This window comes from Plasmopara halstedii (assembly GCF_900000015.1).
Source record: "Plasmopara halstedii genome assembly, contig: Scaffold_2386, whole genome shotgun sequence".
Classification (NCBI taxonomy): domain Eukaryota; phylum Oomycota; class Peronosporomycetes; order Peronosporales; family Peronosporaceae; genus Plasmopara; species Plasmopara halstedii.
Genome location: NW_020189293.1, coordinates 1,726,988 through 1,740,168, shown reverse-complemented (window position 1 = coordinate 1,740,168; position 13,181 = coordinate 1,726,988). Strand labels below are relative to the sequence as shown.

The 13,181-nt window shown below is 45.9% G+C and overlaps 3 protein-coding genes across 3 annotated transcripts; 2 read left to right on the top strand and 1 right to left on the bottom strand.

Moving 5' to 3' along the window:
* Nucleotides 1–4,923: 4,923 nt before the first annotated feature.
* Nucleotides 4,924–6,909, top strand: PHALS_03812 (RNA binding activity-knot of a chromodomain; the record flags this gene model as incomplete). Its single annotated transcript, XM_024718099.1, has 1 exon — nt 4,924–6,909. The coding sequence occupies one exon, from the start codon at nt 4,924–4,926 to the stop codon at nt 6,907–6,909; it is 1,986 nt and encodes a 661-aa protein (XP_024583532.1).
* A 160-nt stretch (nt 6,910–7,069) lies between these two features.
* Nucleotides 7,070–10,831, top strand: PHALS_03811 (transcriptional regulator atrx; the record flags this gene model as incomplete). The annotated part of the gene is made up of 1 exon (XM_024718098.1): nt 7,070–10,831. The coding sequence occupies one exon, from the start codon at nt 7,070–7,072 to the stop codon at nt 10,829–10,831; it is 3,762 nt and encodes a 1,253-aa protein (XP_024583531.1).
* A 3-nt stretch (nt 10,832–10,834) lies between these two features.
* On the bottom strand, nt 10,835–12,283 carry PHALS_14969 (uncharacterized protein). The gene has a single exon (XM_036407148.1). The coding sequence runs from the start codon at nt 12,215–12,217 to the stop codon at nt 11,750–11,752; it is 468 nt and encodes a 155-aa protein (XP_036263402.1). The 5' UTR covers nt 12,218–12,283; the 3' UTR covers nt 10,835–11,749.
* Between the last annotated feature and the right edge of the window lie 898 nt (nt 12,284–13,181).

Here is a 13,181-nt window from a genome sequence, read left to right as displayed (position 1 = left end):
TCACCGCACACCGCGCCCGCCACGGGCGACGGATTACCTCGTCGAGGATTTGAAGGAAGTTGATTACGAGTCGGATACTCCTTGCCCAGGAAAGGAAGAGGAGGCGGGCGAGGTGCACCAGCGGTGTGACGTGAGCCCTGCTCGAACCTTGCGGATACCGTGTCTGTTTTCCGACTCTCGACTTCCCGGAAAGTAGTACCATAACCAATCGTCTCAACGAGGCGCAGGAGCAGCAACTAGAGGCTGCCCGCATGGTGGCTATGCACGCGCATCCACTGTCGGTCCCAGATCCCGCCACTGAAGCGAAGGACGCGATCACTCGATCTTTGTGCGTCTACGTGGTCGGGCCTCCGGCTACTACGCAAGCTAAGTTTGACCAACGAAAAAGCTCTCCGAGATCGCTTCTTGGTACCCCAGGAAATCACAGTAGATAGATACCGCGCTCGATTATGCGCTCAAAGAGGAGGCGCTTCTGTACCCGGAATGCGGACGATATCTGCGGTGCTCGCCCATGACAAAATCGCTGCAGATGACGAAGAGCTCTTTGAGCGATGGGAGCTGCGGCACCGGGAGCTTTCTTCACTGTCTACCTAACAGTGGGGCCACATGGAAGTGCACGAGCGCGAGGAAAGCCACCTTTGGCTCGAGTTAGCCGAATTCAAGGCGCAACGCCGACTTCCTGTGTATTTGTCGCCCTGTGTCGTATGGAACAATCCATAACGCTCCTGCGAGCTCTGTGCTTTTTCACACGGGTGAGTCTACGACCACAGCAGCTCAAGGCCATCGAGCTCAGCTCATGGTCCCCCGGCTTGCCGGACAACTGCCGAGACGCACGGTGCGCAAGGCGATGTGTAGCGTCATGATCCTTCTAATCAGAAGCGTCTACGACGTCTGGGTAGTTGGCAACTCAAACTCTCACGAGTTCTCAGGATCTAAGTCTTCCCGCCACTTCACAAGAAACTGGGTTTGACCCTGTCGACGACAGTCGGTTCACAAGACGTTCCACGTGATAGTGGACGCCACCATTCTAATCGAGAAGGGTCGGCGTCGGACGATGACGACCTGGTCGATTGCCGTCCGGTTGTTCGCGCTCACTTCGAGTATTCGAGGACAAGGTCCGTCGTCATCGGCACTCTGCCAAGCATCTCTCCGAGGTCGCATACAGCTGTGCAGAAGACCTCGAGAGTCTGGAGCACTTTGTGCACCGTCTGCCTTGCGTTGAGGATTGACGGGCTCTGTCGGAGCGGCTTCTAGCCGCAGAGAAGGCGAATATGTCACTTCTTGCAACGGTGGAGCGCCTTGCGCCGTCGGAAACGGAAGTTGTTGCACTCCATGACCAGAGCCAGTTGCTAATTCTGGGTGGCCGAGCGCCTTCGGGCGCCGTATTGGCGTCAACGCTTCCGCGTTCACTTGCGCTGGATCCCGGTACGGCTTAAGCAAGCCCACATAAGACACCGGGTGGGTGCGCATCCTTCTTGAAAGGTTCAGCGTATTCGCGCTTTCGTAACGAGGTGCTCCACTCCCTCAGGGCCCAACAGAGACATCAGCTTGTTAAGCCCGTCCTGCATGCCCTGGGACAAATAGGAGATCTGCTCCATCCTCAGGTGGAGATTGACTATTTGTGCTACCATGTGCAGCTTGGCTGCCGTAGCCCTTTCGCTTAGAGGAAGCTAAGCTAAGGTGGATGACCTTACGTTCTATACTTGGAACCAGTACGAGTGTAGCGGATCGCAATTCGCTTGCGCCAAGAGTAACCATAACCTTAACACAAGGCAGATAAACTCTTCCTTCAAAATGCAAACTGTATCTCTTGGTTTTAATCGCGGTAAAGCCACCTACATCTAAATCTTTCGGCTCTCCAAATTAAATAGTAAAAATGCATGACTACTGGCAGTCTAGCCACGTACTGACTTCTTGTCAAGGTGTATCCACACCATTGTGTGTTTACACCACCTTATGTGATTCACCCCTTCATACCAGGGTACGTGTAATCCCGTTTCAGCTTTACTCGAGAAAGATTTAGCTGCGATATTGTTTTTTTACATTACTCGATAAGTTAGAGGATATTCACATTAACTTGGAGCGGTTGACAAGGCTGTTTGCAAAATCTGGTGATGTCAAAGAATGTTATCACCATTAATGCAACAAAAGAAGTCATCGCATTGCATGAGACTGGAAGATTATGTGCGACGGTATTGCCGTGCGTCTTGCCCAGAGAAAAATTAAGCTCAATGAGTCCGAGTTGAACAGCGCAAAGAGGATGGTTTCGTACACTCAGAAATCGAGAGCCTAAAATTGTCTAGTTATCTATTTGATCTACCCATTGCGAGGGATATATTTATCAGATTAGATATATTAATATTATTTTTAAAAATATAACTAATGCATTATATGACGCGGTGCTAATATCCACGTATTCCACGGATCCATCCTTTGTGATGTCCAATCGCCCCCATCAATACCAGTACCTTGAAACATCCGATTGTGCACAATTGTATAGAAGCGTGATGTCTACGTACACAGTACCACAATACGTAACAGTACAGCACGTGCTTCGTCACATCCTCAACTAATCACATTTATTATGTCGGTACAAAAAAGGCATTACGCAAAAGTGAACGCTTAATAAGCACCCACTCCGCTTGGAATATCACTAACCATTGCACCGTACGATGCCTACTTATATAAACATTCTTGCATTTTATTTACTCTTTCTGATATACACACAAATGACTCGACGATCCCCTGAGAAAAGCGCAACCCTCGAGGCCGACTACCTTAGAACCAATTCACACGTGTTTTCCGATGAATACGGTCTATGTGACTCCTTGAATCCTACCCTGAACCCCCATTGCGGAGGGAAAAAGCCAGAGCCGTTGACTGACGGGCGCTCTCCATGCCCCAACTATTCTCCGCACAGAATACCGTCGCTTCGGCTTAAAATGTTATGACAAACTACCGCGAAACTCACCTCAACATCCAACTTGTCATCAATGACCTTGATCTGACTAACGAGTTGTATTGTCCTCATCTGCTAGCGCCAGAGTCGTGAAGACTTTTGCCGACTTTGTCACGTAAACAATAATATTGTTATATCTGATGTTGCTCGCCGTCACTCAGGAGTACCGTCTGTGCTTGGAGCAGTAGCGGTTCAATAAACTCACAGTCTCCTGAGCTACTGATTGCTGGCAGAAAGAGCCGGTTAATCTCACACTCAATTTGCGCGCTCAGTAAGGAAGTCACGTTGCCTCACTCATCTAATAACTTCACAAGTCAAAATCAATCAGACAGACAGACGTCATACTAGAGCGTCGTCTGATACTTGACTTTGAGAACTAAAAGGTCCAGTATGGCTGTCGAGGCAGAGTCTCATCATTCCAATTTGCTGTTGATTTCCCCGCCTACTACCATGAGACAACTGTTTCAACTACCGACCAAGTCTTGAACTTGAAACATTGTCGGAGAGCGTGCTGCGCAAACTCTGCCTCTATCACTGGGGAGACAGAGACAGAAGGTGCTTCAAATCGTAACTAGAAAAGTGTCGATGTAATTCTGCCCAAGCGGGTCCTCAAACTCACATGTAGTTACAAAAGGTGACATAAGCTCTAAATTTACGTACACTTTTAATTTGAGCAAGTACTACTTAAAAGACTTCCAGCTTGGGCTCCTGTGGACGGCCTTCGAGCCCATCATGATCTGTGCTAGGTAGGATTGGACATCATAACTTAAAATTTCTCTGCGCAAGGTGCTCAGAGTCAAATATACTAAAATCAGAGCTGGTAAAGACTCTGTATCATATTTGAACCGCCGCCCACTGGCGTGCATTTCCTGTAGTTCACCGCTGATACAAAACGTATCGCGATTCAGATATTTTAACCGCCAAACCACACACCCACATAAAGATAGAGGATCTGCTGGCTAGGGCGTTTGCTTCCTCTTGATACCGCAAGCTCTGGATACAGCATTATTCAAATCTTCACCTTTGTAGTAAACAAGGACCCTCATTAATGCCTGTGTCAAAGCTTGATGCAATCATTTCAATGTAGGTTACTGTACCCGAGTCTATTTGGCACACTTGCCGTGCTCGTAGATTCCGAGTCAACAAATCTAAGACAGTGACCATCCCTACAACCTGGGTCCGCCCGGAGCCCGATATTGTTCAGTGAGTGTTTGAGCTAATTTTGCGCTGATTCACGCTCATCATCTGTCTTTGTTCTGCATACAGCCCCCAGTCAGCGGAAGTTGAAGATAATAAACAAAGATAACAGGTCATAAACGCAATCGCTACTGCTGTTCGGAGGAGAAAGGTATGAAGGATCACCTCGCTCACATGCGAACACATCAAACTTTGTTTTGGTTAAATCCGATCGCATTCCCAGTTCTATCATGGCAGATCAGGAAATGTTGTGCCGCCAATGGGGCCCGAGCTTATGCATTTGTTGACGTCTAGCTCTGACTTCCATCACATTGCTATTGATTCCCGTCACGTTTTTCTCGTGGATGTAGCTTAAGGCTCGAGAACGACGATTGCAAAGCGATAGTGCTTGCAGACAAATATTCTTACTATCTGATATCGACGATCCTACCCTTTGTAAACGCGCAAAGTACGCGATGTCGCTTTTGCGTTCAAATTTTAGACTTCAACTACTAGATTCTTTCACGCTCTAATTCTTGTCGAGATACCGATAGAGCGAATGTTTCACCGATAAAGTATCAGTATTATCCATAGGAAAGTCCGAAAAGATCTTGCGACCTTTCATGGCAGAAATATCGCCCAGTATAGCTTTCACACAGTGACGGACAGACTGAATATAGAGCTCGCGACTGTAGGCATTGCGTAAGACACTATTTGCTCTCATACGCAGCTCGTATAATCTTTTACGACCAATCATGTATCTGACGAGGAAACTTCTACGCTCCACAATGTCCTCAGAGCCTGTGGTCGAGAAGAAGAGAAAGGAAATACCCTTTGTCTCCCAACCGACTTTAAGGCGACGTGCTGCCGTTCGTGCCAGTGCCAAGATCGGTGAGGTGTTAGCTGATTCGTCGGGGCCGACTGCTCGCAGACCAACGCTTAAAACATCATCGAGGAAGATGGAGGGTGGGGGTCACGAGAAGAACAAAAGTTGTAATCAACGGCGAGTAAAGGAGATCACAGAGATGAAGAGAACAAAAAAGAAAGAGAACATATGTGATGTCGGAATGACCAAGTTCCATGGTTATCAGCGTATGGTGGACGTACATGACCGTGGAGATCAGTATACAGAGGCCAGAATTCTTGAGTTGGATCCGGAGAAACAACTTTTATATGTTCATTACATGGGCTGGAACGCAAGGTTTGATGCGTGGGTTGATTTGAACAAGGTAAAAGCACACGGCAGCCGTTGCGATGTAGTAAAGAGGCATAAGATGAGTTGGAATGGCAATACGTCGCTCTTCGCGACAAAAGATGATATAGCTACACACCGTCAAAGTGCGAAGTGTCGAAGTAAGAAATCACGAAAGAAATGGGCTGCTCAGTCACCAATATCACGACATACACCACAAGATACTATGAAAAGAGTTAGGCAAAAAAATTACAGTCAAGAGGTGGTGGTTGATGAAAAAGAAGACCAAAATCTAGTCACCCGATTAGGAAGAAGGAGCCCGAAAATTGCGAAGGTAACTAAAAAGCTACCGACAAAATCACCACGTGGTGTCAAAAAAGTGGTGCCGTCTCCTGGACGAAGGACGCCAAGACGCGTTCGAGTTGCAGTGGGGACTATTGACGAAGACAGTGAACGTAAGAATGGGAGTGAGACAGCAGACTTAGTACTGGACGTTGAGATTGATTCGTTGCACGATGAATCTGATGTGGAAGGAGCGAATGACAATCGAACGCAGAAACACGCGAATGAAAGGAAGACAACAAATTGTTGTAGTGCTGAGAACGAGAATTTAGATGGAGCAAAACGAAAGCGAGAGGCTCAAGATGCTGGTGATGCCGTTAATTGTCAAGTCGCTCAACGTTCAGTGCACAGAAAGAAACATAAGCAAGATATTGAACCTGAAGCTATTACTCAGTTCTCACCTCAATCACAATACAGAGGATTGGGCAACGCCACGCGCGAAAAACTTGCCGCAATCTTTCGGCTACGCATGCAACAGAAACAGCAAATTGAGCAGATGAAATTGAGCAAGACGAGTTTTCAGCAATCGCTACAAGATCCAGCAGTCGAAACCTTGACAGTCGACCAATCTACAAGCGCTATCAAATCAGATATAAACGCGATGACTGTGGCTAATGCAGAGCTTGCAGCTGCAGAGGAATATCAGCGACAATTACAGCAGTATTACTACCAACAACAAGTTTCTCTCGTCAGCAGTAGGAACACTGACAGCGAAGACCCAAGTAAATTTCCACTTCGGGGTGGCATCATGGATCCTCGAATCATACAAGAACGTCTGACGGCTCTAGAAGAACGTCGTCGACAACAAGCGCATGTCCAGGCATATTATCGCCAGCTAATGCTTACACGGGAGCGTAACGTACGTGCTTTAGCAGCGAATCAGGCGTTCATGGCTACGAGTGCAGCAGTCTGGGAGCAACAAGTAAAGGAGACACAGAGTGAGGATGGAACATCGCCTGTCTCGAGCTCGAAAGACGGGGCAAGCGATAGCAAGTCGACGAGCGAGAATGCAGGTGATGGATCAGAAACAGATAATAGCAGTAGAGATGACAACCATGAGAACACGAATGAAAGACAGAGCAGTTTACCTGAAGTGAATTCTCTCAGCGACGCGAACAAGATTGCATTGTCCGATACGTTAGAAAAGGCAGACGCCTCATCGCCTGCCAGAAGTGATTCTAACCGGAGTGACCCAGCAGACACACCAACACAAGGGGTTCTCTACGAATTTGTACTGTAGCTTCAAATAAAAATTCAACACTCAATTTAATTGGTGAAATACAGTTTGACTAGGAATTATATGTTTCATCTGAGATAAGTAGGGATTTCAGAGTGTTGGTCGTTTCCCAGTGCGAGTGCGGTAAATAGTTCATTCCGCTCCAAGTACCAAGCACGGCGAAATGTCGTCAGCTGAGGAATTTGATATCCTCACGGATGACGAGCAGGATGCAATCGCCATACACCGCAGCAGTGATGATGAATTTGATGCTGATTGGGACCCAGAAGCGTCATATGTGGACAAGGAGGATGAAAGCGATGACATTGAGTGTGACGACTCTAGAGAAGTTGACGACGAAAGTAGTGATGAATCTACCCACTCATTCTTTCGGCCACGAAGAATAGTACGTCGGAGTAGTTGCAACGAGAAAAAAGTGGGCGGGAAGCGCAAAACCAAGCAGTCAGAGGGCTCAGAGCGTCGCAACCGCCGTCGCAAGATTGCAGACGTGATGGACGATAAGGATTTGGAACTTAATACCCGCAAAGCTCGAGAGGAAGAGGCTAAGCGCGCGAAGAGAATTGACGCCATTTTGGGCAGCTTTTCTAACTTGTCGGAGGATCAGCTTGCTGTACCGCACGAGAAAGCAAAGTTGTTGGTTCTTAATCCCACGTTAACAGATGGTACGTTGCCGACAGGCAAAGAAGGCACAGAAGACGCCCCGATCTTTGTATACAAGGATATTGTGGACAAGCTTAAGCCCCATCAAATAATCGGCGCTAGATTTCTTTGGGGCCATGTCGCTGAGGAACCGCAAGGTTTTGGTTGTGTCTTGGCCGACTTTATGGGTCTCGGGAAGTCGCTGCAGGTAATAACGACGGTGCAGGCGTTCTTGACGAAGACGACGCTAGATAGCTGTGGTAATTTGAGACAGAGACATAAGCATGTGCTTATTTTAGCCCCAACAATTTGTGTTCGAAACTGGGAAGCAGAGGTGGTTAAGTGGCTAGGCAAGAAAGAAACGCGACGTCTTGGGCTGTTTACCTTAGAGTCTAGTCGTGAAAAGAAGATTGTTGATCGACTTAATGTCGTTAAGCAGTGGCACAGGTGCGGGGGATTACTGATTACGGGCTACGAATTGTATCGGCTTCTTGTACTTCAGTCAAGTGGTGAGGAAAAAATTTCAACAAGCAATCAAAAGGTCGCACATATGATTAAAAAGATTTACAAGTGCTTCTGTGACCCGGGCCCAGATTTAATAGTGTTGGATGAGGGTCATCGAGTCCGTAATTATAAATCTAAGCTGGTAAAGGCACTGGCCCATGTTAAGACGACTCGACGCATTATACTCACCGGATACCCTCTGCAGAATCATTTGGAAGAATACTGGACTATGGTCAACTTTGCGCGTCCTAATTATTTGGGCTCACTAGACGAGTTCAAAAATCGATTTGTTGCCCCCATCAAAAATGGACAGTGTATTGATAGCTCTGCTGCTGACCTGCGGCTGGCTCGACGACGCGCTTTTATTTTATCCCAAGAGCTCAAGTCGCTGGTATTACGTAGAGATCAGCGATATCTCTTTGAACAGCTACCACCTAAGAAGGAATATGTACTAATGTGCAAACTGACCGATGCTCAAGCGCAATTGTACCGCGAATTTCTCATTCATGGTGTACCAGTGCGCGGCGGCCCTGATACGGTGGACGTGCTTGGTGGCTATCACATTGCGCTAGCGATTTCGAACCACCCCGACGTCATCTTTGAGACATACAATCGTTTGGAAGAAGAGGAGCGCATTGAATCTAGTAAGAAAAAAAATCGACGAGCCGTATCAAACCTTTTTAATGAGGATGGCGTCGATGGAAGTGATCCATATGACGATGTGCTTATGCTTGAGCCCCATCACCGTGGTACTGGTCCACTTGCAAAAGTGTTTAGCCCACCACGAATAAATAATGTTGATGACGATGATGACAACCAAGGCAAGGCAAGAGCGCTGGACGCACCAAGTACAGTTCCAAGAGTGAAAAAGGAGCATCGCTTAAAATTTGCCCGAAAATTTATGGAGAAGTATGTGCCCCATCAACTTGAAGCTAGCGGCAAAATGATGATATTGATGAACCTTCTTTCAGCGTGCCAGAATATCGGTGATCGTGTGATACTTTTTACGCAGAGTATTTCTACGCTGGACACGATTGGATCGATGATTTCGAAACACAATAGATATCAGCGTCGGCGCGCAAAGCGTCTCCATTACTTGCGGATTGATGGGAGTACGACCCAGCAAGACCGATTTCGCCAAATTGCGCAATTCAACGATTTAGATGAGGATATCGATCTTATCATGATTTCAACGAAAGCTGGTGGAGAAGGAATAAATCTTTGCGCCGGCAACCGGATTGTTATTTTTGACGTCTGTTGGAACCCATGTAACGATGCTCAGTCAATGTGTCGCTCATATCGTTTTGGCCAAACGAAACCGGTATTTGTGTACCGATTTGTGACGATGGGAACGATGGAAAAAAAGGTGTACGACTTGCAAATTCGTAAAGAGGGAGTGGCCAAACGTATTGTGGATGAGATGACAACCGAAAGGAGGTACATGACCTCGGAACTTCAACAATACTTCAGTGTTAATGATTTCGAAAAATCGCTGGTTCATGCCCAAGGTTTGGTAGCCGATAAGGAATACAAAGCAATTCCTCAAGAAGATGATGTTCTCAGGAGTATCTTGTCGGAATTGTGGCATCAAGATTCTACTGCAATTGTTCCTGATAGTAAAGTTGGAAAGACTACTTCAACTGGCATGATAGCTGACAGGAGATGCATTATTGATTGGTTCGAGCAAGATACTATGTTTGAAGAGGATCTGGATCAGCAATGTTCCCTTGCTGAGCAGAGAGAGGTTCTGGAAACCCATGAGTACTTTAAAGCGGTGCGGAAATTGCGTGAAGGAGGAATTCACCGTATTAGCCGCGAAGGGTTGTTGTTAAAGTCCTGCGACAGATGCCATGCATTGAACGAGATTTACCCAAGCTCAACTACAAACGTACCTGTGCCGTCGTCGATTGAATGTAATTTTTGTAAGCAGCCCGTTCCAACTTCGGGAGCAGTTCCCCCTTCCCAGTTGCCAGCCTATACTTATTCAGGAATGCAGCGAATACCTGGTTTTTTGATGCCTTTGTCTGGGTCGTTTCCATCATCGACATATGCATATGTTTCAGCTGGAAGTGACCCAGCTCGAACCCTTGTACCAGGAGTCATTTCAGCTGACCCGACTGCTGCTCGATTTGGTGGTAACCAAAACCGTTTTGAACAGCTTTCGCATCACAGTACTGGAAGAAACTTGAATCAATGGCTTGGAGAGCTGGCGCATCGGCAAAACAATATACAAACAAACATGCCCCAACAAGATCGCGTAAGTATGAAGCTGAGTGATAGGCATTTGCTGGTCTTGCGACGAGGTATTAAGGGTTGTCAGGACCTTAGAAGAAAGGCAGAAAAGTGTGGTGCTACCTTGGCTATCGAGGTGGATTCCCAGCTGACTGATATTGTAAGTGCGATGGACAAGGCTGAAACTTTGAAGTGGCTTAAGCTCAACAAGCTTCCACAAGATGTGGAATTGCATGATGAGGCCTGGCTACGTAATGAAATTGCCAAGGAGTCAGGAGTGCATTTACTTGATGTTAAATCGAGCGCAAACATAATATCCACTGAGGGCGCTGATACAGCTTTAAACGCCGGAGATTCTTGCACTAGAACTCTAATTTCTGCGACGACTGCAGTCAATGGTGAGGTATCAGTCGGAAGCAACAGCGACTGTATTGAGCTTACAGACTCCGATGACGAGACTCGTTTCAGACCAGCTAGCAACCATCAACCGGCAGAGAGTAAAAGAGCAGTTTCAGTGCCTGACGAAGGTGAGGTTATTGAGATTTTGTAAACTTATCATAAGTCATGGCAAGGCGAATTTTTGGTGAATATAAATCTGCCTTTTGAATTAAAACGACTTATGAAGTCCACCCTTGCCAGCTATCAAACAAGATATACGCAATTTAAGGCAAGAAGGCTCAATTGATGTATTGCGTCAATGAAATTCACACGAATTTGCAAATTTAATCTTGCATTCCGCAAGAGTTCTTGCTGCTGTCGAATCCGCTCTGTACATTCCACAGTGAGCTATGCTCACCAAAATACTGATTGCTCAGTTTATCATGCACGATTTTAGATCCAATGTTGCATATTCAATTTATCGTGTTTTTGACTTGAGTACATTCTTCGACGCTTTTTAGTGAATGAGATCTGAAGCTCGATATCTATAGCACGATATAGCAACCAGACCGCATTCGCACTTTAACCATCGAAAGTGAGAGGTTTTCAGACCTTAAACTCTCAATCACGACAAGATGAAATTTATTGAGCTTCGGGATGAGAACGTGCTCGCAGAAGACACGCCAATTTTCATAGAATCTTTTTGATTGGATTAAAAAATGTCATGATTTTGGCGGGTGTACTCATTAGCCGAAACAAGCATACCGCAATCACTGATCGCGGCATTCGCCATCAAAGTCACTATTCGAAAATAGTTATAATTAAGAAGCTTGCTCATGGCGTCAAATACGCTACTGTTCCCATTATAATGCATCATCCGACCATATACATCGAAGCTTAACAGAGTCTGGGTTGGACATATGAATCGGCGACCTAGCACTAGCTTAACCAAAGCGTTATCCTTGCACGAGTTTGGAAACACTTGTTCTAGTGCAGTAGCTGTTACCTGTCCTTCAAATTCTCCAATCCACTCGATCAAGCAGTTTCCAGATTCACTGTTCACGACCCTTACAGAGTATGCTCGAACACATCACACTTTAAATAATTGCTTGTATTGCCGCCATAGCTCCAAGAACTCTACTCTTGATCTACGATGCCCTCTAACGACAAGATTTTCGGGTATAATCATTGACAAGAAACTCTCTTCAGTAGCTGAGAATGTTCCAGGGTGGCCGTGTCGAAAAATGTGGAAAAAGTTGTCGACCAAACGTAGGGACCGTGCCTGAAACTGCTCTCTAGCTACAAGCAAGCGCATCTCGCGAATGGTTTTAAACATAATACAATCGTGCACCTGCTGACGCAGATTATTTACGTCTAAGGTGAGATTCAATAGTAGCGAACTGTCGATATCTCGCTGGTTTTTATCTCGAAGTCGCTTAAGGGATGATCTCCTCTTTCGCCTATTCTTGACATCCGTGCTGAGACTTGAACCTTTTCTGACTCGCTTTTGAATCTCTGAGTCATACACAGGTCCATTGAGTAGACGAAAAATCTCCATTGAATATTATTTGTTAGCTGCTCGTTGAAATAAAATGAAGAATGAAACAATCTTGAGTCTTGGAAGTCGTGAAAAAGAAGTTAAAATAGCTCTCACTGTTTTTGACATCAGTAATTTAATATTTCACAATGCGCATTAATGTACCTGTCGCAAGACCAAGCTTTCAGAGGGTGTGATCAAAAAAATTTGTATGTCGCAGAACCCGGTGCTACCTGTCAGATTTCATATGCCAATCCTTGCAAGAATAACATCAGCTGGGCGTGATTACATTTATTTCTCCATATATCGGTACAGTGTCTCAGAATCTGCATGATTGTGCGAAGCTGCATATCGTGCAAAGTCGTCATGAAACGACTAATAGATAAATCAAAAAGTGGCACCTTTGTAGCCGCGACAACATAATTTATTCAGTGATAGCTTTTTATCACAATATCAAAAACACACAAATGTAATCAAAAGTGCCATATAATACGGTAGAACAGTAGTCATAAAATAGTTTAAGATGCAACCTAAAGACCCGGCAGTGTTGCGTCGTATGCTAAGTATCCATCGACGTAGGCGTGTTATTAGATTGTCTCAAATTCGTGCACGGAGTCATTATTGGCAAAATTTATGTGAAGACGATTAGTGAAAAGCCGTCACTATATTAGTACAATTCTCTGTTCAGTACGTTGTATACACAAGAAGGTACAAAAAGACGAACTACTTTTAATAAATCGACAGTGTACGAGTGAGGGTAACAAGCTGCTCCCATCGTACCAACGGCTCACCTAAATTCATTATAGCAAATGGCAGACCCGTACACGAAGCTGTTCTGTTATCCACATTCGTGAGTCCGCCATCCTCAATCTCAACGCTGTTTTCATCATCAATTTCTGTAAATGACAGATAACTCACACCTTCACGCACCCACTCTACCGTCGCGTGGGTACTCGCGTGAGGAAAACACGTGTCGGGATCAAGA